At 48.6% G+C, this 22,858-nt stretch overlaps 1 protein-coding gene across 1 annotated transcript; it reads left to right on the plus strand.

Moving 5' to 3' along the window:
* Window positions 1–6,863: 6,863 nt before the first annotated feature.
* On the plus strand, window positions 6,864–22,642 carry RRP7A (ribosomal RNA processing 7 homolog A). Its single transcript, XM_073593780.1, has 7 exons — window positions 6,864–7,040; window positions 9,573–9,715; window positions 14,331–14,453; window positions 17,045–17,168; window positions 17,520–17,617; window positions 20,449–20,644; window positions 22,373–22,642. The coding sequence occupies exons 1-7, from the start codon at window positions 7,001–7,003 to the stop codon at window positions 22,456–22,458; spliced, it is 810 nt and encodes a 269-aa protein (XP_073449881.1). The 5' UTR covers window positions 6,864–7,000; the 3' UTR covers window positions 22,459–22,642.
* Window positions 22,643–22,858: the final 216 nt, after the last annotated feature.

The following is a 22,858-nucleotide window of genomic DNA, read 5'->3' on the forward strand; positions in this document are numbered from 1 at the left end:
CAATCAGCAGATAAAGATACTCCAAGCACCTGGTGTTAGCACTTCAATCATCCCGGCACCATGGTTGTTATGGTGTTAGGATGATTGAAGTGCATTATTTCTATTATTACATTGTAATATAAAATGAAATCATTCAACTCACCATAATGCAGAATCAGTGGGATCCCTGAGCGTGTCACTAGCCACGTCGCCTGCCACCAGCCATCCGTCCTTGCTTCAGGTGTCCCAGCAGAGTCCGTCCTTGCAGATGGCCCCAGCGGAGCCCCCCTCACACCAGGAGTCCCCGGCGGAGCCCCCCTCACACCAGGAGTCCCTGGCGGAGCCCCCCCTCACACCAGGAGTCCCCGGCGGAGCCCCCCCTCACACCAGGAGTCCCCGGCAGAGCCCCCCCTCACACCAGGAGTCCCCGGCGGAGACCCCCCTCACACCAGGGGTCCCCGGCGGAGCCCCCTCTCACACCAGGAGTTCCCGGCGGAGCTCCCCCTCACACCAGGAGTCCCCGGCGGAGCCCCCCCTCACATCAGGAGTCCCCGGCGGAGCCCCACCTCACAATCAGGGGTCCCCGGCGGAGCCCCCCCTCACATCAGGGGTCCCCGGCGGAGCCCCCCCTCACATCATGGGTCCCCAGCGGAGCCCCCCCTCACATCAGGAGTCCCCGGCGGAGCCCCCCCTCACATCAGGTGTCCCCGGCGGAGCTCTCTCTCACATTAGGTGTCCCCGGCGGAGACCCCCCTCACATCAGGTGTCCCCGGCAGAGCTCCCCCCCACATCAGGTGTCCCAGTGCCCCCCCCTCATCAGGTGTCCCCAGTGCCCCCCCTCATCAGGTGTCCCCCCCTTATCAGGTGTCCCCAGTGCCCCCCCCACTCACATCAGGTGTCCCACAGCGGTGCGCGCGCCCCCCCCTCCTACCTGAGAGGTGTCCTAGAGGTGTGTCCGCAGCATGGCTAGAACCCCCCGCCCCTTTCCATATCAGACTGGCAGCGGGGCGGGGGTAGGCGGGCCGAGGCGGAGCGGGGCGAGGCGGGGCGGGCCGAGGCGGAGCAGGGCGAGGCGGGGCGGGCCTAGGCGGAGCGGGGCGGGGGGTGGGCGGCGACGCAGAAGCTTCTAGCCCCCCCCAAGCCGTCTTCCTTAACTTCAATAAAATGGCGGCGGCGGCGGCGGTTTCGAAAACGGGAACCGGATTTTTCGGGACATTTCCCGGGACACCACAAATTCAGGAATGGAATCCAAGTCCCGGGAATGTCCCGGGAAATCCGGGACAGTTGGCAACTATGCCGGCGATCACGGATGTGTTCGGGTGCGCGCCCCAGGGGGCGCGTGAGAGGGGAATTCTGGGAGGACGTCATAGTACGCCCTCCCAGAGTTATCCAACCGCCCTGCAGCCGTCATTCGGCTATGGGCCGGTTGGTAAGTGGTTAAATAACAAACATGTCATACATACCTCCACTGTGCAGTTCGTTTTGCACAGAGTGACCCCGAACCTGGTCTTCTGGGGTCTCCTGGTGGCTCTTCCCCACATCAGATAACCCCCTCGCAGAAGCACTTCACTGAGGGGGTTACCTTGCGGGTGCGCTCCCGAGTCCAGCATTCGGAATCCATATAGGCCGAATGCAGGACTCGGCCCCGACCCCCGGCGTTCGCGTCATTGGATGTGATTGATAGCAGCGGGAGCGCTGCTATCAATCTATCCAATCAAGAGCCGAGAACCCTGGGCAGAGAGACAGTACGTCCCCGCCGGGTCAAGTTTGGGGGTTCAGGTAAGTAAAACGGGGGGCTTAATGCATGGGATGCATTAAGGTGAAAAAACACGAAGATTTACAACCCCTTTAATTAAAAAAGCTGAATTTAGAAGCTGATTGGTTTCTATGCAGAGCTGCACCAGATTTTGCACACTCCAGTTTTAGTAAATCAACCCCAATGCCTTTTATTTGTCTTTTAGCATATTTGTAGTAAATAAAGAGGATACCAACAGTGCAATTATAAAAAGGTATACTCGTTATTTGGTGCAAGTGTAGCACTACCACCCCCACCCCGTAGGGGTTGCAGATAAAGAGGTGAATCCTTATCAAAATATATAGTTTAATAACAATTTTTATAGTTTATTACCAATTATGAATTATCACAATACATTAGGTGTTTATTTTCTTCCCTTCCTCCCCTTCCCCTGGCACATAGAATAAAATATACTTAGGTAATCATGTTATGTTTATTTGATTATTATTTGATGTGTAATTTTTTGTATAAATATGTTTTCCAGCATTATTTTATTTGTATATGGAAACATTTGAGGTCTAAGGTCCTGAAGAAGCTGGTGATCCCGTGTCACGTATCGACCTATGAATATTGAGCTCATTGCCAACCTCCTAGAGCAGGGGTCTCCAAACTGCGGCCCTTTGCTTGTCTTTTTCCGGCCCTTGGGGCACTTTTCCTTCTACTGATACTAATGATGGGACACTCCTTCTCCCACTGATGCCAATGATGGGGCACTATTTCTCACACTGACGCCAATGATGGGGCACTATTTCTCACACTAACGGCAATGGTGGGACACTATTCTTCAAACTGACACCAATGATGGGGCACTATTCTTCAAACTGACACCAATGATGGGGCACTATTCTTCAAACTGACACCAATGATGGGGCACTATTCCTCCCACTGACACCAATGATGGGGCACTATTCTTCAAACTGACACCAATGATGGGGCACTATTTTTCAAACTGACACCAATGATGGGGCACTATTCCTCCCACTGACACCAATGATGGGGCACTATTCCTCCCACTGACGCCAATGATGGGGCACTATTTCTCCCAGTGACGCCGATAATGGGGCACTATTTCTCCCACTGACACCAATGATGGGGCACTATTCCTTCCACTGACACCAACAATGGGGCACTATTCCTATCACTGACACCAACAATGGGGCAGTATTCCTCCCACTGACACCAATGATGGGGCACTATTCCTTCCACTGACACCAACAATGGGGCACTATTTCTCCCACTGACACCAACAATGGGGCATTATTCCTCCCACTGACACCAATGATGGGGCACTCTTCCTCCCACTGACACCAATGAAGGGCACTCTTCCTCCCACTGACACAAACGATGGGGCACTATTCCTCCCACTGACACCAATGATGGGGCACTATTCTCCCACTGATACCAATGATGGGGCACTATTTCTTCTACTGACACCAGCAATAGGGCCCTATTCCTCCCCCTAATGCCAAAGATGCATTATTTAATCCAACTGACACCAGGATAATTTCTACCCACAGTCCGGCCCCCCCGTAAAGTCTGGAGGACAGTAAACTGGCCTCTTGTTTAGAAAGGTTGATGTCACAACCTCTGGATTTGCAAGCTATTATAAGATGTTTTTTTTTTTTTAGAATTGGCTATTTTTAACTTTGATGTAATAAATATATTGTAATATAAATGTTTACATTGTGCAATATTGTTGCTGACCATCTGAGGCATATTAAAGTCCCCTTTTTCTGAATAATTGGTCTTGGTACATTAGTGTAGAGATGATGCCCTCTATTCAGTGGCGTCGCTAGGGGGTGGCTATTGGGGCTATAGCCCCGACTCTGGGGCCCATAGCCACGAGTATAGGGTTTCCACCTGTCTACTTGAGTGTGGTAAGATCGCTGAAGAGAAAAGTGTGTGTTCTCCCTCCAGCCTGCAAGGAGACCAGAGGACTAGGAGGTGGGCAGAGCACAACACTCTGAAGGGAGACCAGAGGTTTAGGATGTGGGCAGAGCACAGCACCCAGCAGGGACACCAGAGGGTTAGGATGTGGGCAGAACACAGCACCCAGCAGGCAGACCAGAGAGTTAGGATGTGGGCAGAACACAGCACCCAGCAGGCAGACCAGAGAGTTAGGATGTGGGCAGAACACAGCACCCAACAGGCAGACCAGAGAGTTAGGATGTGGGCAGAACACAGCACCCAGCAAGGACACCTGAGGACTAGGATGAAGGGACACTTGATGTAAGGAAGGGCTCTCTGGGGACCCTGATGTAAGTAGGGAGGCACTCTGGGAAGGGCTCTTTGGGACAGATCCACACTCAGATATGTAACAATATTTTATATATAAAATATTGTTACGTATCCACTGTACATATATAGTATATATATAATATATATATATATATATATATATTATATATATATACACACACACAGTATATATATATATATATATATATATATATATATATATATATATATATTATATATATATATATATATATATATATATATATATACTGTGTGTGTGTATATATATATATATATATATATATATATATATATATATATATATATATATATATATATATTATATATATATATATATATATATATATGTACAGTGGATACGTAACAATATTTTATATATAAAATATTGCTACATATCTGAGTGTGGATCTGTCCCTAAGAGCCCTTCCCAGAGTGCCTCCTACTTACATCAGGGTCCCCAGAGAGCCCTTCCTTACATCAAGTGTCCCTTCATCCTAGTATAAGCATCAAGTGTCCCTTCATCCTATATATAATAGATTACACACACACATGTATATTATATACATGTGCATGCCCGCCCAAGCGTATGACTTTCTTAACTTCGCTGCTATGGGCTCTAGCCCAGATCTTTTGTAGACCTAGCAACGCCCCCTGCCTCTAGGAGTGAGATATTATTAATAACACTTTAGTCCCATATGTGTTTTCTTTACATTGAGCAAGCGCTATGGCGCCTCTTCTTGGCTGCTCCTCAGAAAGTGAACATAGCAGAAGCTATGACATCATCAAACTGAATGCTGATTAGCTGCTTGCAGTAAACACTTCTCTTGGTCTTTTTTTTTTTTTTTTTTCTAAATTTACTGAAATGTCACAAATTAACATTTCATTCACCATCATACAAATCAAAAAAAGTTAAAAAAAAAAAAAACAGATTCACGATTACTAATCGCTTGCTGCCCAGGACAATTTTGACATTTTCACATGTATTTTTAACCCCTTGCCTACCGGGCACTTTCACCCCCTTCCTGCCCAGGCCATTTTCTTTCAATGACAATTGCGCGGTCATGCAACACTGTACCCAAACAAAATTTTTATCATTTTTTTTTAACACAAATAGAGCTTTCTTCAGTGGTATTTAATAACCACTGGGGTTTTTTTATTTTTTGCTAAATAAACGAATAAAGACTGAAAATTTTGAAAAACAGAAAACGTTTTCATAGTTTGTTATAAAATTTTGCAGGTAATTTTTCTCCTTCATTGATGTGCGCTGATGAGGCTGCACTGATGGGCACTGATGGGCAGTGATGTGCAGTGATAGGCTTGCACTGATGGGCACTGATAGGCGGCCCCCCCCCACTGATAGATGACACTGATGAGGAGGTACTGATTGGCAGCACTGATGGGAACTGATTGGCCTCACTGGTGGGCACTGATGAGGAGGCACTGATGGGCACTGATTGGCAGCACTTGTTGGCACAGATTGGCAGCACTTGTGGGCACAGATTGGCAGCACTGTTGGGACTGCACTGATAATCAGTGCCCTGATTATCACTGTGAATATCCATTTTTTGGAGAACCCGGTTATCAGCGCTCTTCTCCGATCCTCATACTGTCAGCATCAGGAAAGGAGTGCTGATGAACGTCTTCTGTTGACATCCGTGATCAGCTGTGATTGGACATAGATGATCACATGGTAAATAGCCGCTCTGGAGGACACTGTAACCACAAAGCGCGTCGCCCATGCCCCGCAGCGGACGCCATCACATGACAGTGTCCCAGAACTAGCCAAGCTGTAGCCATCATTCGGCTATAGCGCAGTCGGCAAGTGGTTAAATTAGCATTTTAAATTACTTAGAACCCCCAAACATTATATATTTTCTGAAAGCAAAGGCTCGGGAAAATAAAATAGTGGCTTTTGTAAAAAAAAAAATGTACACGATATTTGCACAGCAGTCTATTAAACGCAAAGACAAAGAAGATGGGTACGCTTAGCCCTGTGCGTCAGTCCCCTCTTGGCCTAAAACTTAGCTATCATTAAGTGTTTTCAATGATTAGGAAATAATACACTTTAATAAATTTTAGTGCACACGAACGCAATATAATACCCAATATTTTAGATAAAATTTAAAAGACAAATGATGGCACCTGAAATTGTCCATAGATTACTCTTTAAAAGCCTTTACAGGATGTCAGTTTGGAGTTAATGGTGAATTATGGCCCTAGAATTATTGCTCTCAGTCCGACGTTCTGGGCGATCCCTCACATGTGCAGATCAGTCGCTGATTACCGGATCTACACACACATTTATGTACATGTGGGGGGACAGGGGGTGCTTTTACATTTATTTTTACACTTTTTTTTTTTTTTCATTTTACTTTATTGCTATCACAGTTGGTCGAAAAAGCCCCCTTGTAATATCTTTGGGTAGTGACAGGTCCTCTTTATGGAGACTTCAGTTGAGCACAATGTCTCCCCTCCCTCCAAAGCAACTAACCAAGCACAGATCATGCTTGGTTAGCTGCTAATGACGCTCTGAAACTGGTAATCATCCATATACTATAAGCCCAAAAGCCATTAGGGGGCCCTCTAGGATGTAATGTAGCTAATCCTGCTATTTGCCCACACAACACATGGTAGGTGGTAGGCGCTTTACCATAATAAAGATGGCCACCGGAGCGCTCTCCTTGTACTGAATCACCCAGCTGCCCACAGCGCACATTGCTGGAAGGAGTCACTTTCCAGTAGCAAAGATGGCCGCCTGATTTCTTGGCTCCGACCGCACGCTACTCGGTTTCCAAGGAGACACTGCGTACAAGTTATCGCGTTCTAGGGGCGTGGCCCGGGAGGGGGCTGCTCTGGGTCACGTGACCACTACCAGCACGTGGTAAGGAAGCGCCATGGGTGAGGGGCTATCACGTGTGTGAGAATAGAAGTCCCCGAGCTGGTACCGGGGGTGATATCAGAGGGACAATGCCGGGACAGGAGTGTGCGGCTCCTGCTGGATATAAAGGTACATGTCCGGTAATGATGGGGCGGCAGTGCAGCACAAACCCCCTCCCCATCCATGTATTCACCCTTGTATAATATTCATAGGACTGTATGGCAGCCTGTAATGAATGGCGGTACTGATCCGGACCGTCAGCCATATTGTATGACCTCTGAGCAGCAGTCATTGGTTGCTAGGACCGCCGGCGTCCTAGCAACTAATGACATCACCTGTGTAACACGGTCCTAGGCACTGTGAGGAGAGAAACTGGTCTATAGGGGGAGGGGCGTGTCTCTGATGGGTATAACTGATGTAATTCTGATCATCGGAGTTCCCCCCTCGCTTACATCAGGTGCTCCCATCAGAGCTCCCCCCTTACATCAGGTGCTCCCATCAGAGCCCTCCCTCTTTACATCAGGTGCTCCCATCAGAGGCCCCCCTTCCTTACACTTTAGGTGCTCCCATCAGAGCCCCCCCCCCCTCCCTTACATCAGGTGCTCCCATCAGAGCCCTCCCCCCCTCCCTTACATCAGGTGCTCCCATCAGAACCCCCCCCTTACATCAGGTGCTCCCATCAGAGCCCTCCCCCCCCCCTTACATCAGGTGCTCCCATCAGAGCCCCCCCCTTACATCAGGTGCTCCCATCAGAGCCCCCCTCCCTTACATCAGGTGCTCCCATCAGAGCCCCCTCCCTTACATCAGGTGCTCCCATCAGAGCCCTCCCCCCCTCCCTTACATCAGGTGCTCCCATCAGAGCCCCCCCCCCTCCCTTACATCAGGTGCTCCCATCAGAGCCCCCCCCCCCCTCCCTTACATCAGGTGCTCCCATCAGAGCCCCCCCTCCCTTACATCAGGTGCTCCCATCAGAGCCCCCTCCCTTACATCAGGTGCTCCCATCAGAGCCCTCCCCCCCTCCCTTACATCAGGTGCTCCCATCAGAGCCCCCCCCTCCCTTACATCAGGTGCTCCCATCAGAGCCCCCCCCTTACATCAGGTGCTCCCATCAGAGCTCCCCCTCCCTTACATCGGGTGCTCCCATCAGAGCCCCCCCTCCCTTACATCGGGTGCTCCCATCAGAGCCCTCCCCCCCTCCCTTACATCAGGTGCTCCCATCAGAACCCCCCCCCTTACATCAGGTGCTCCCATCAGAGCCCCCCCCCCTTACATCAGGTGCTCCCATCAGAGCCCCCCCTCCCTTACATCAGGTGCTCCCATCAGAGCCCCCTCCCTTACATCAGGTGCTCCCATCAGAGCCCTCCCCCCCTCCCTTACATCAGGTGCTCCCATCAGAGCCCCCCCCCCCTCCCTTACATCAGGTGCTCCCATCAGAGCCCCCCCCTCCCTTACATCAGGTGCTCCCATCAGAGCCCCCCCTCCCTTACATCAGGTGCTCCCATCAGAGCCCCCTCCCTTACATCAGGTGCTCCCATCAGAGCCCTCCCCCCCTCCCTTACATCAGGTGCTCCCATCAGAGCCCCCCCCTCCCTTACATCAGGTGCTCCCATCAGAGCCCCCCCCTTACATCAGGTGCTCCCATCAGAGCCCCCCCTCCCTTACATCGGGTGCTCCCATCAGAGCCCCCCCTCCCTTACATCAGGTGCTCCCATCAGAGCCCCCCCCCCTTACATCAGGTGCTCCCATCAGAGCCCCCCCCCCCCCTTACATCAGGTGCTCCCATCAGAGCCCCCCCCTTACATCAGGTGCTCCCATCAGAGCCCCCCTCCCTTACATCGGGTGCTCCCATCAGAGCCCCCCCCTCCCTTACATCAGGTGCTCCCATCAGAGCCCCCCCCCTTACATCAGGTGCTCCCATCAGAGCCCCCCTCCCTTACATCGGGTGCTCCCATCAGAGCCCCCCCCCTCCCTTACATCAGGTGCTCCCATCAGAGCCCTCCCTCCCTTACATCAGGTGCTCCCATCAGAGCCCCCCCCCTTACATCAGGTGCTCCCATCAGAGCCCCCCTCCCTTACATCGGGTGCTCCCATCAGAGCCCCCCCCCTCCCTTACATCAGGTGCTCCCATCAGAGCCCCCCCCCCTTACATCAGGTGCTCCCATCAGAGCCCCCCTCCTCCCTTACATCGGGTGCTCCCATCAGAGCCCCCCCTTTCATCGGAGCCCCCTCATTAGTCATGTATATTCTTCTTGAATCTCGGTGTACTTTGTGTATTTCTTCCAGATCTGTGCAGTAATCCAGTGTGAGACTTCCCCTCTGTGTAGGAGCTTCCTGTAATAAAGACCTCTCACTGCTGCTCTCTCTCCTTGTGCAGGGTGACTGGTCTTGTCTCCACCCCCTCCTGTAGTTTTCTGCAGGCAGCCTGTAGTGGGTGGAGCCTGTTGAGTCCCTCCCACAGCTCTGCTCTCTGCACAGGCCATGTCCAGTCCAGTGGTGATGTCACTGATACTTTTACAAGATAATATGTGGACTTGCAAAGGCATTTGGTGCTCAGAAAGTAGATATCCTTTGTGGCTATTGAAACACATATACCATATTTTAAACAATATAATGTGTGTGAATAATGTAATTAAAACATTTTTTATTTTTTATTTTTTACAGGTATCCCAGTGAAGTTCTCAGCCAAGCACACTTCACAGCACTACTTGTATGCAAAAGAGCACAAAGTAAGGGGCCAGGCGGATAAACCACAATTGCAGAATAACACTTTATTTGTAATCAACATCCCAGCGTACTGCACAGAGGTAAGAATCAATTAAGTGACTCGTAGCTATGGAAACTAGTCTACCGGGGGGGTCTCTCATGGCAATATCGCTGATGTTAGGGGGCATTCTGATCATCAGAGCCCCCTTACATCAGGTTTCCCCTTTAGAGACCTCCCCCTTTACATCAGGTGTCCCCATCAGAGTCCCCCCCCCCCTTTACATCAGGTGTCCCCATCAGAGTCCTCCCTCCCCCCCTTTACATCAGGTGTCCCCATCAGAGTCCTCCCTCCCCCCCTTTACATCAGGTGTCCCCATCAGAGTCCTCCCTCCCCCCCTTTACATCAGGTGTCCCCATCAGAGTCCTCCCTCCCCCCCTTTACATCAGGTGTCCCCATCAGAGTCCTCCCTCCCCCCTTTGATGGGGACACCTGATGTAAAGGGGGGAGGAAGGAATCTACATCAGGTGTCCCCATCAGAGTCCTCCCTCCCCCCTTTACATCAGATGTGCCCATCAGAGTCTTCCCTCCCCCCCTTTACATCAGGTGTCCCCATCAGAGTCCTCCCTCCCCCCCCTTTTACATCAGGTGTCCCCATCAGAGTCATCCCTCCCCCCCTTTACATCAGGTGTCCCCATCAGAGTCCTCCCTCCCCCCCTTTTACATCAGGTGTCCCCATCAGAGTCCTCCCTCCCCCCCTTTACATCAGGTGTCCCCATCAGAGTCCTCCCTCCCCCCCTTTTACATCAGGTGTCCCCATCAGAGTCCTCCCTCCCCCCCTTTACATCAGGTGTCCCCATCAGAGTCCTCCCGCCCTCATTTACATCAGGTGTCCCCATCAGAGTCCTCCCTCCCCCCTTTACAAAAGGTGTCCCCATCAGAGTCCTCCCTCCCTCATTTACATCAGGTGTCCCCATCAGAGTCCTCCCTCCCCCCCTTTACATCAGGTGTCCCCATCAGAGTCCTCCCTCCACCCCTTTACATCAGGTGTCCCCATCAGAGTCCTCCCTCCCCCCCTTTACATCAGGTGTCCCCATCAGAGTCCTCCCTCCCCCCCTTTACATCAGGTGTCCCCATCAGAGTCCTCCCTCCCCCCCTTTACATCAGGTGTCCCCATCAGAGTCCTCCCTCCCCCTTTACATCAGGTGTCCCCATCAGAGTCCTCCCTCCCCCCTTTGATGGGGACACCTGATGTAAAGGGGGGAGGGAGGACTCTGATGGGGACACCTGATGTAGAGTCCTTCCTCCCCCCTTTACATCAGGTGTCCCCATCAAAGGGGGGAGGGAGGACTCTGATGGGGACACCTGATGTAAAGGGGGGAGGGAGGACTCTAATGGGGACACCTGATGTAAAGGGGTGGAGGGAGGACTCTGATGGGGACACCTGATGTAAAGGGGGGAGGGAGGACTCGGATGGGGACACCTGATGTAAAGGTGGGAGGGAGGACTCTGATGGGGACACCTGATGTAAAGGGGGAGGGAGGACTCTGATGGGGACACCTGATGTAAAGGGGGGAGGGAGGACTCTGATGGGGACACCTGATGTAGAGTCCTTCCTCCCCCCTTTACATCAGGTGTCCCCATCAAAGGGGGGAGGGAGGACTCTGATGGGGACACCTGATGTAAAGGGGGGAGGGAGGACTCTAATGGGGACACCTGATGTAAAGGGGTGGAGGGAGGACTCTGATGGGGACACCTGATGTAAAGGGGGGAGGGAGGACTCGGATGGGGACACCTGATGTAAAGGTGGGAGGGAGGACTCTGATGGGGACACCTGATGTAAAGGGGGAGGGAGGACTCTGATGGGGACACCTGATGTAGAGTCCTTCCTCCCCCCTTTACATCAGGTGTCCCCATCAGAGTCCTACCTCCACCCCTTTACATCAGGTGTCCCCATCAGACTCCTCTCCCCACCCCCTTACATCAGGTGTCTCCATGAGAGCCCCATTACTACATCAGATGTCCCAATCAAAGCCCCCCTTACATCCAGTGTCCCCATCAGAGCCTTCCCCCCTCCCTTACATCAGTTGTCCTCCACTCTGATGAAGGGCTTTGGATATATGCAGGGCTTGCAAGGACAGGCACATTTTCCTTCGTACTGGTGAAGTATAGTACATTTGAATCCCCTATTACCATCAACTATCTAGACCAGCCGTTCTCAACTAAGGTTCCTTAAGAGGTTGCTAGGGGTTCCTTGAGCTGTGGGTATTCAACCTCCCATTTGATGGTGGCTGCATAGTTCTGGGTTCTTCTACACCATTTGGAAAAACCAGCAACATGACCCCAATGTTGTTTGTTTTTTTTTCATTTTTTTTGTTTGTGTGTTTTGTTAGCTGTATGTAAGGATGCCATTCTGACCACAGCTTCAAGGGGTGCATTCACCCTCCTGACCACCAATGTATGGGGGCACTTTTGTCTTGGACCATGAATAAATTACATTTTAGTAAAAGTTCCTCAGAACCTGAAAATTATTTTGGGGATTCTCCCTTTTTGGGGAAGAAGTTTAACTACTTACTGCCCACGCTATAGCCAAATGACGGCTACAGCACAGGCTTACTTTGCTGGGGGGGGGGGGGGGGGGGGGGGGGGCGTCTACTGGCGTCCTCCCTTGATCACGGGCTGCACGCTCTTTGATCACCCAGTCTGAAGGACAGAGCGGACAACAGATCGGGATAAAGGGCCAATCATAGGCACTTTACCCCGTGATCAGCTGTCAGCCAATGACAGCTGATCACAGGATGTAAACACAAGGCGGTTATCAGCTTTTCTTTCTTCGCGCTGACAGCATGAAGAGAGCCGATAACTGGCTTGTGTTGAAGGGACATCGGCACTGATAATCAGGGCACTGATGATCAGTGTTCTGATGATCACTGTTGTCCCACATGTGCTGCCAAATAGTGCTCATCAGTGCCCCCTATAACTGCTGCCCTTCAGTGCCGTCTATCATTGCCAGCTATCAGTGCAGCCTCATCAGTGCCCATCAGTGAAGGAGAAAAATCACCTGTATGCTAAATTTTATAACAAGCTATGAAAAAATTTAGTTTTTTTTTTCTCAAAATTTACGTTCAGCAAAAAATAAAAAACCCAGAGGTGATAAAAATACCACTAAAAGAAAGCTCTATTTGTGGGGAAAAAATTATAAAAATTAACTTTTGGGTACAGGGTTGCATGACCGCGTAAAGTGTGACAGCGCTCATAGCTGAAAATTGGCCTGGGCAGGAAGGGGGTGAAAGTGCCCAGTAGGCAAGTACCGTATTTATCGGCGTATAACACGCACCCCAAGTTTAGGAGAGAATTTTAAGGAAAAAAACTTTTAGGAGGGAAGTTTAAGGAAAAGAAACTTACATTAAAATGCCCATCAATGCAGCCTCATCAGTGTTCATCTGCAGCCTTTTCAGTGTCATTGCAGCCTTGTCAGTGCAGCTTTGTCCCAGTGCAGCCTTGTCAGTGCAGCCTTGTCCCCAGTGCAGCCTTATCAATGCAGCCTTGTCCCCAGTGCAGCCTTGTCCCTGCAGCCTTGTCCCCAGTGCAGCCTAGTGTCCATGCCTCCTGCCGCTGCCGCCGCCATACACATAGAAGTAGTTTTAAATATGGCGCCGCGGAGTTCGGAGAGACTCGGCGCCGGCGGAAGTGAACGAACGCCGCCGAGATACACATAGCCGAGCGTTCTCGGCTCTTTCCGGCGCCGCTCACAGTCCCGCCCAGTCCCGCCCTATGATGGACATAACACAGGTCCAATGGCGGGACTGGGCGTGACAGTGAGCGGCGCCGGAAAGAGCCTAATACACCCGACTATGTGTATCTCGGCTCTGTGATTTCGGCGGCGCTCGTTCAGCACCGCCGAGTCCTTCCGAAGTCCGCGGCGCCATATTTGAAACTACTTGCTATGTAAATGTCGGCGGCGATCGCCGACATTCACATAGCGATAGCGGGGATCGGCGTATAACACGCACCCACGACTTTCCCCTGATTTTAAAGGGAAAAAAGTGCGTGTTATACGCCGATAAATACGGTAGTTAAAAAAAAAAAAAAAAGCCTGTTCTAGATATTCTCCTAAACACCTCTACTAGACGTGTTGCTCTCCCAGCTGTGGACGGAACACTAAACATAGCACACCGGCTTTCCTTTTTCTACCATTTCCCGTCTCAACAGTAACCCAACTCCCTATCAGATCAACCTACATGTCTGAGTCTGACCGCTAAATGAAGATGGGTTGCAGTTTGATGGAAGATAACATTAAAGCGGAACTTCACCCAAAAGGAGAAGTTCTGCTTTTCCGCCTCTTCTCCACCCCCACCCCCCCCCCCCCATACTACTATAGTACATTTACTTTTGAGGGTTAGCGGGTACCTGGTTTGACAGGTACCCACTCCCGCTTGGATTGCCTAGGCCAGTGATGGTGAACCTTGGCACCCCAGATGTTTTAGAACTACATTACCCATGATGCTCATGCAATCTGCAGTGTAGTTGAGCATCATGGGAAATGTAGTTCCAAAACATCTGGGGTGCCAAGGTTCACCATCACTGGCCTAGGCAATCCAAGCGGAAGTTGGGTACTGAGACATGAGTACAGTGTATAATTTGTACTGGTGATGGTTGGGATTGACCGCAACATTTTTTTTTATCTTATGTAATTTTTCTATTTTATTTTTGTTTAGAAATGTTTATCTAGACTTTTCAGTTGTTGTGGTCATGTGGAGTCTGTGGAAGTGCTTGAGAGGCCCGCTCCATCAGTAAAGGATCATGCTGTTTCCAAATTCTTTAACTTGAATGCGCTAAAGGTGAGTGTGACGAAATCAGTCCAGGGTCATTTTTATAGTATATATATCTATAATCGTAAGACCAGCTTCTGTAGAACCCGACGGCTGTACACACGGGCCAAAGAGCTCCTGGTGCCTACAGAACCAACAGTTTTCACCCGATTTTTGTCCTGTGTGTACCCAGCTTAAAGTATAACTAAAGGCAAAACTTTTTTTTTTTTTTTTATAGTTTTGGATGGATTGCAGAAGGAATAGAACGACTGTCAATTTTTATTGCTGTCTGTGTCCCCATTAACCACATTTTCAGAGGAATTTCAATCTCCTTAAAGCGTTTGTTAACTATAAAAAAATAAAATAAAGATCCTGTTCCCTTTAAAGCACATTATACAGCACAGTGCTTGTGCTGTGTCATTTGGACCCCCGTATAGCCTGAAATACCTGGCTGATCCAGCCTAGCTATGCCCTCCCCTCTGCAAACTGACCACGATAATCATGGCTGCTGAGCCCTGACACCGTGGCCAGTTTGCGTGATTCCGTCATCCGCAGCCTGCTATCTGTCTCCTGTGTCCTTCTCCCCTCTCTGCCTGTCTGCTTGTACCAGTGCCTGCCCCCCAACTGCTCCTGCTGCTCTCATATCTGCTATTAAATACTCCCATCCTCTCTGTATCATTATAATAATTGTGCCTTTGTAATGTAAAAAATCTGCCCGATTGTACCTAATATGAGCGTGGCTCCAGGCGCTCAGCTGATTGTCGTCTGTCTCTCTCTCCTCCCCGCCTGACTTCAGCAGGAGGGCTCGGCCCCGCCCACTGCAGCTGTGAGCCGAAGAGAGAGCTAACAGTCAGCTGAGTGCTGGGAGCCGCGCTCATATAGGGAAAATCGAGCAGATTTTTTACAGAACACAGGCGCAGGGACAATTATAATGGTACAGAGAGGATGGGAGCATTTAGTAGAAGCGGGTTAACAACCACTTGTCTACTGGGCACTTTTACCCCCTTCCTGCCCAGGCCAATTTTCAGCTTTCAGAGCTGTCGCACTTTGAATGACAATTGCGCGGTCATGCAACATTGTACCTATATGAAATTTTTTTTCACACAAATAGAGCTTTCTTTTGGTGGTATTTAATCACCACTGGGGGTTTTATTTTTATTGCTAAAAAAACTAAAAAAGACTGTAAATGTTAAGAAAAAACAAAAACCCTTTCAAAGTTTGTTATAACAATTTGGAAATAGGTAATTTTTCTCCTTCACTGATGTGCGCTGCTGAGGTGGCAGTGGGGGGCACTAATGAGGAGGCACCGGTGGGCACTGGTAGGCGACACTGATAGGTGACACTGATTGACAGCACTGGTGGGGCACTACTGGGACTGCACAGATAACCAGGACACTGATAATCAGTGCCCCGATTACCAGTGTACATGTCCCTTTTAGAGAAACTGGTTATCCGCTCTCTTCTCCACTCCTCATGCTGTCAGCGCGAGGAAAGGAGTACCGGTAACAAGCTTCTATTTACATCCGTGATCCGCTGTGATTGGACACAGCTGATCAGGTAGTAAAGAGCCGCTGATTGGCTCTTTCTCCAATCTGTGATCTGCATTGTCCTCCGGACACTGTGATCACAGAGCGTGCCACCCGCGCCCAGCAGCAGGTGGGTGCGATCACGGTAGACCGTCATATGGCGGCCTCCCAGAACTAGCCGTCTGCGCTGTAGCCCTCATTTGGCTATAGCACAGTCGGTAAGTGGTTAATGATCCCATTCCGCCTTCACCAGTGCCTCCCATTTTTTGATTTTTTTTTTTTTCGTGCATGCACAGCTGTGCCAGTGGGCTCTGCCTGGACTTCAGGACCTGGCAGAGCCCTGTGGCACATCCTGTGCACATGCCAAGTTTTAAGCATGCAGACAAAACAGAGGTCCTGGACCTCCCTAAAGCGGAGGTTCACACAAAAATGGAACTTCCACTTTTCGGAACCCTCCCCCCCCTCCGGTGTCACATTTGGCACCTATCGGAGGGGGGGGGGGTGCAGATACCTGTCTAAGACAGGTATTTGCACCCACTTCCGGCATAGACTTCCACGGGAGTCTGTGCCTCTTCCCGTCCCCACCGCGCTGTCTGTTGGGACACACACAGGTCCCAAAGACAGCGGGGACCGGTTAGGAAGCACAGCGTGACTCGCGCATGCGCAGTAGGGAACCGGGAAGTGAAGCCGCAGCGCTTCACTTCCTGATTCCCTTACAGAGAATGGCGGCGGCAGCACCCGAGGACTGAGGGACGATTCGGTCTCGGGTGCCGACATCGCTGGACCCCGGGACAGGCGAGTGTCCTTATTTTAAGAGTCAGCAGCTGCAGTATTTGTAGCTGCTGACTTTTTTAATTTTTTTTTTTTTTTTGCGGGACTCCCTCTTTAACTGTTTCATTTGCATGCGCTGGGTCCCGAAGGCCAGGCAGATCCCTTCAGCACATCAGCACATGCATGTGCAATATCATTCTCACCCAGGCAAGGAAGGAGGAAGTTCTGCCTTGCAGCACAAAAAAATAAAAAGCTGTTTAAAAAGTTATAGTTTTTGTATTGTTCTTTATTATAATTTTTTTTTTTTTTTTTTTACTTTTACAGGGGTATAAAGTGGCTTATGTGGTGTTTAAAAACCCCTCAGGGCTTCGTGAGTTCAATTCCCTTAAGTTTACAACACCCTTGGTTTTATCAGGAGAGGATCATGTTATAAAAACTGGAATCCAAGGTGTGTAGAATTTTTTTGTTTTCAGGTAAAGGTGAATTCAGATGTCTAACCCTTGTGTTTAGAGTAAACTTTTCTTCAAAGCAACTTTAACATTGCTGACCACACCTTCTACATATACTAGCTGCTTGGTAGTCATGATGACTATCTGGTTTCAGTGCTTTGAGACGCCCTCAAACAAGTATGCACATACGTTTTTGTTTATTAAAGTATATATAATCTCTAACTGGATGACATCTACTTTGCCAGAGGAGTGGACAAATTAATATGGAATTCAGGAGCCAGCTCCATTGATGACTAGAGGAAACCTGAAAAATTAGACCTCAGCTGTAATTTTTTTTTTTTTTTCTCCAGGTTGGATAGAAGATTATGAGATGTCCCTCGTTGATGTTACTAAACTCCAAGCCGAAGTTGAGCAATACATGCAGGAATATGACAAGAAAGTTGCAGAGGTAAGATAAAAAAAAGTTCTAAAATAGGACAAGAATTACTAAGTTAAAATGGTTATATGAAGGTGGATGCAGTACTAAAAGTGATATTAAAGAGGAAGTAAACCCCGATGGGTTTTACTCTCTCTTTTGCTCCCCGCAGGGCCTGCAAATGAAAAGCATAATGAGCTAGTATGCATCGCATACTAGCCCATTATACAACACTTACCTGCAAGTGAAGCCCGCGCTGTCCCCTGAGCAGGCCGCGTCCATCTTCGCCCCTCTTCCTTCCGGGGCCACGGACTCCGGCTTTGTGCCTGTCCGGAGTCGCATGACGTCACTCCCGCACGTGTGCGTGAGTCGTCAGTCACGGCAAACGCTGGGGGAAGAAACGGCACGGTGGTCCGTTCCTTCACAGCGCATGCGCCGATTACGACATCAGCGTATTACAAGTGAAGTATCTCCTAAACGGCGCACGTTTAGGAGATATTTCCACTACCTATAGGTAACCCTTATTCTAGGCTTACCTATAGGTAAAAGTCTACAAAAAGGGTTTACAACCACTTTAGAGGCTTTCTTTTAAACGCAAATTTCTGCTCTGTGTAGTGGTTTTGCACAGAGCATCCCTGATCCTCCACTTCTCTGGTCCCTCACTGGCGCTCTTGGCTCCTGCCGAGTGTCCACAGAGCTTGCAATTCGGGGGCACCCAAGCAAGCTCGTTCCTGAGCTGCAGGTCAGCGTGTCCATTCACACACACACAGCCATGGATTGTCCCTGTCCCCTCCCTCTCATTGGCTTACTGGCAACTCTCGCTGCTGTCTCAGCCACTGAGGCGGCTCTCGTGCACATCTTCTTTTCTTTTTTTTGAATAATATTTTGGTGGAATCGTTTTCAATAAAGATAACTATTTTAATTTTTTCTATTACAAGTTTTTTGTTCCTTTTTGAAGAATCCTTTCTGGACCTTCGCTCCTTTCTCCTCTCCTCTCCTCTTTCAATAGGCTCTCATGCACATTGCTGGATCAAGATGGGGCTCAGGAAAATATTAGGGAGGGGGGCTGCTGCACAAAGGAGGTTTTTACCCTTATGCATAGAATGCATGACTATAAAAAAAACATTGAGCCTTCTGTAAAGCCACAGGGCTTCACTGCCAGTTTCCCTTTAGCCAAGAGGGCAGCGCCAGCACCCGAAAGCCGATTTAAGAATTGGCTCAGGTAAGGACATCGCTGGATGCCTACAGAATTTGTAGCTGCTGAATTTGAATTGTTTTTTTTTTTTGGGAGGGGGGGGCATAACTCTTTAATTGGCTCCTGTCTAAATTGGCCCTAGTATGTATGAATGTGAGTTAGGGACCTTTGATTATAAGCTCCTTGAGGGCAAGGACTGATGTGAATGTACAATCTACATGTAAAGTACTGCATAAATTGACAGTGCTATATAAGTACAGTGGAACCTTGCATTACGAGCATAATCTGTTCCAGGAGAATGCTTGTAATCCAAAGCACTCGCATATCAAAGCGAGTTTCCCCATAGAAGTCAATGGAAACGAAGACAATTTGTTCCGCATTGACTTCTGTTACATGCAATACCGCATGTGGCCAGAGGTGTGGGGGCACCAGAGAGCCTCGGACATGCTTGGGGGGACAGCTTGGCTGAACTCGGAAAGCCTCGGAAACACTCGAGAACAGAGTATTTTTGAGTGATTCTGAGTATTTCCGAACGGCGCCTAACCGTTCCAAGTGTCCCCGGCGCCCCCGCACCTCTGGCCAAATTGGGTACTGCACACCCCATTAGCTTGAATTCTGCTCGTTTTGCAAGACAACACTCGCAAACCGAGTCAGAATTAAAAAAAAAAAAAAAAAAAAGTTGCTATTCTTTCAAAACACTCGTTAACCGCGTTACTCGTAAACCAAGGTTCCACTGTACCTGTAATAAATAAATCCCTGATACTCCAGCATAAGGCAATAACTTTACCTTGCACACCATGAACTTTTTTAGCCCCATTCTCCAACAGTTTCCCTCCACTGGTCACCTGTCATGTTACCAAGTTCCTTCCACAAGTTGGGTTGGTGATTTGTGAGATCACGTAGCTTATGGTCCTGACTTGTCAATCTTACCAGAAGCTGCATTTTGCTTCCCATCAGTGGCAGCATTGCTGCTGCAGGAGTCTCCAGTGTAAGAGGAGTAGAGTTTGCTATTTTGTTCATAGATATTTTCTTTAGACATTGATTCACTAAAACTGCAAAGTGCAAAATCTGGATAGAAACCAATCCGCTTCCAGGTTTTTTGTCAAAGCTTAATTGAACAATCTGTTCAAGTTAGAAGCTGATTGGCTACCATGCACAGCTGCACCAGATTTTGTCCTTTGCAATTTTAGTAAATCAATGTGTTAACCTATGAATAAAACCACTGAACGTCAATGCCAAACTTTGATGTAGGAAGCTTTGATTTTTTTCTACCACCCTTAGCTGTGTCATGGATAACATAAAGAAGGGCTTAAAGCGGAGGTCCGCCCAAAAAATAAAATTAAAAGCCAGCAGCTACGAATACTGCAGTTGCTGGCTTTTAATAATAGGACACTTACCTGTCCTGGAGTCCAGCAACCCAACTGCACATGCACGAGGCCCCGCTCCTCTCTCCTACTGGCCTAGCGACAGGGGGAGGAGCCCTGCGGTGACATCATGGGCCGCAGCGCGAACTCCCGGAAGTGGGAACAGGATACCAGTCAAGGTGTCAATTGTGGCACCAGAGGGGGAGAGGAGACAGCTGAGCAGAAGTTCCACTTTTGCGTGGAACTCCCCTTTAAAATGAAAATGACTGGCAAAATACTAAGTGTCCTTATTTTCATCTGCACAGAAAGAAGAAGAAGCCAAGGAAGAGGTGGAGCCCGATGAGGACGGCTGGGTGACGGTTACAAGGAAAGGACGGCGTCCAGGTTTAGCAAGAACCGAAGCTGTCAGTATTCGTGTGGCAGAAAAAGAAAAGAAGAAGAGAGCCCAGAAGGAACTCTTGGCTTTCTATGCCTTTCAGAATCGTAACAGCAAAAAGGAGTGTAGGTTTTCTTTTCTACTACAGCAGAATAATGTGCATATGGGAATTTATTTTTTTGTTAATAACAAGATACTGCTCAACCGCAAAGTGCAGTAAACAGAGGCACAGGTATTTATTGAAAACAAATGAAATAGGATTTCGCCAGCAAATTCTTTTTCAAAGCCAACTCATATCGCTATACAGATTGATATATACCTTTATTAATTGACTGAATGAAACATCCAGACTGCAGAAAAAGAAGAGTGATACAGGCTGTCAGGTAGGTAGTAGGAAGTGTATGGCAACCTATTTGAGTTAAAGACCCTGCGGTAAGGTTTCCAAGCTAGGTCAGCAACAGGTAGACAAGAGCAACCTGCAGTAGGGAATACAAGCTAGGTCAGCAGCAGGTAGACAGGAGCAACCTGCAGTAGGGAATACAAGCTAGGTCAGCAACAGGTAGACAAGAGCAACCTGCAGTAGGGAATACAAGCTAGGTCAGCAGCAGGTAGACAAGAGCAACCTGCAGTAGGGAATACAAGCTAGGTCAGCAGCAGGTAGACAGGAGCAACCTGCAGTAGGGAATACAAGCTAGGTCAGCAACAGGTAGACAAGAGCAACCTGCAGTAGGGAATACAAGCTAGGTCAGCAGCAGGTAGACAGGAGCAACCTGCAGTAGGGAATACAAGCTAGGTCAGCAACAGGTAGACAGGAGCAACCTGCAGTAGGGAATACAAGCTAGGTCAGCAGCAGGTAGACAAGAGCAACCTGCAGTAAGGATACAAGCTAGGTCAGCAGCAGGTAGACAAGAGCAAACTGCAGTAGGGAATACAAGCTAGGTCAGCAGCAGGTAGACAAGAAAAACCTGCAGCTGCTTGCTTCCTCTACCGCTGGCTTCATTCACAACACTGATGCTCTGGGATGGTGGGTTAGCAATCTGTGATCTGGGCTTGCCAACTCAAAGCAGGAGGTCGTGGGACACGTCAGAGGGCTCCGCAGGCTACATGTGGCCCCTGGTTGGGCACCCCTGATCTACACTGATAATCAGTGCAGCCTCATCAGCGCACATCAGTGAAGGAGAAAAATTACTTATTTGCTAAATTTTATAACAGAAACTAAGAAAAACTTTTTTTTTTTTTAATTTTTTCGTTTGTCTAGCAAAAAAACAAAAACAAAATTAAAAACAGTGGTGATTAAATACCACCAAAAGAAAGCTCTATTTGTATAAAGGAAAAATACTAAAAATTTAATTTGGGTACAGTTTTGCATGACGGCGCAATTGTCATTCAAAGTGAAAGTTGGCCTGGGCAGGAAGGGGGGGTTAAATTGCCCAGATGGCAAGAGGTTAAAGCATATCTAAGCACAAATTAGTTCTTCTTTTTTTTTTTTTTTTTTTTTTTTTTTTTTTTTTTTTTTTTCAAGCTGACTTTTTTATTTTCACTTGGTGATCTGCCAATAACACACTTCCAGTCCAGAAATGATAACACTCACTCATCTCCTGTATCAGAGCAACAGAAGCAAGATAGGACCACAGGACTCCGCCCTTTTAGATAATGCATTAATACCTGTCTTTATTTTGCTTCAATACATAAGTACACATGGTATGCTGTAATCGAATGTGCTGTAAAGGCCCGCCCCCTTTCCAACAGTCATGCTGGGCACAAGAAACCTTCCTGCTTGTCCCAATTGTGTCCGATTTAGAATTAAGTTTTTTTTTTTATTTATTTAGTACTTTTTTTTTTTTTTTCCCCAGTCTTGGCTGAACTACATAGAAAGTTTGAGGAAGACAAGCAGAAGATTGCAATAATGCGAGCACAGAGAAAATTCCGGCCTTACTGAAGGACTCGACATGGCAGAGGAGATACAGTACAAAGTGATGTTTCCGACAGACATCGGTGAAAAGTGCCACAAGAAAGTTGTAGCAGAAAAAAAAAATATTTAAGGTTGAAAGGAAGACAGGACTTTTTAAATATTTGAAGATTTTTTTTTAAGGGTTAATAAAAAATATTCAATTTTTGACCAAGCATGTCTTATATTTCTTTTCTTTAATATTTAAAATTTGGTCCAGTATCTCTTCATTTTCATCCACAACCAGACATGTCTGTGATGTAGAATTGAATGCGGTTGATGCGGCACAGCATTGAGCAGAGCGCAGGAGCTGCTGGGGTGAACTTTTCAAGTTAACCAGAGGGTGATTGGATGCAGGGCTGTCTTAGCAGCCAGTCACCTGCTGGTTAAT

The sequence above is a fragment of the Aquarana catesbeiana genome, linkage group LG07, assembly GCF_042186555.1.
Source record: "Aquarana catesbeiana isolate 2022-GZ linkage group LG07, ASM4218655v1, whole genome shotgun sequence".
NCBI lineage: Eukaryota > Metazoa > Chordata > Amphibia > Anura > Ranidae > Aquarana > Aquarana catesbeiana.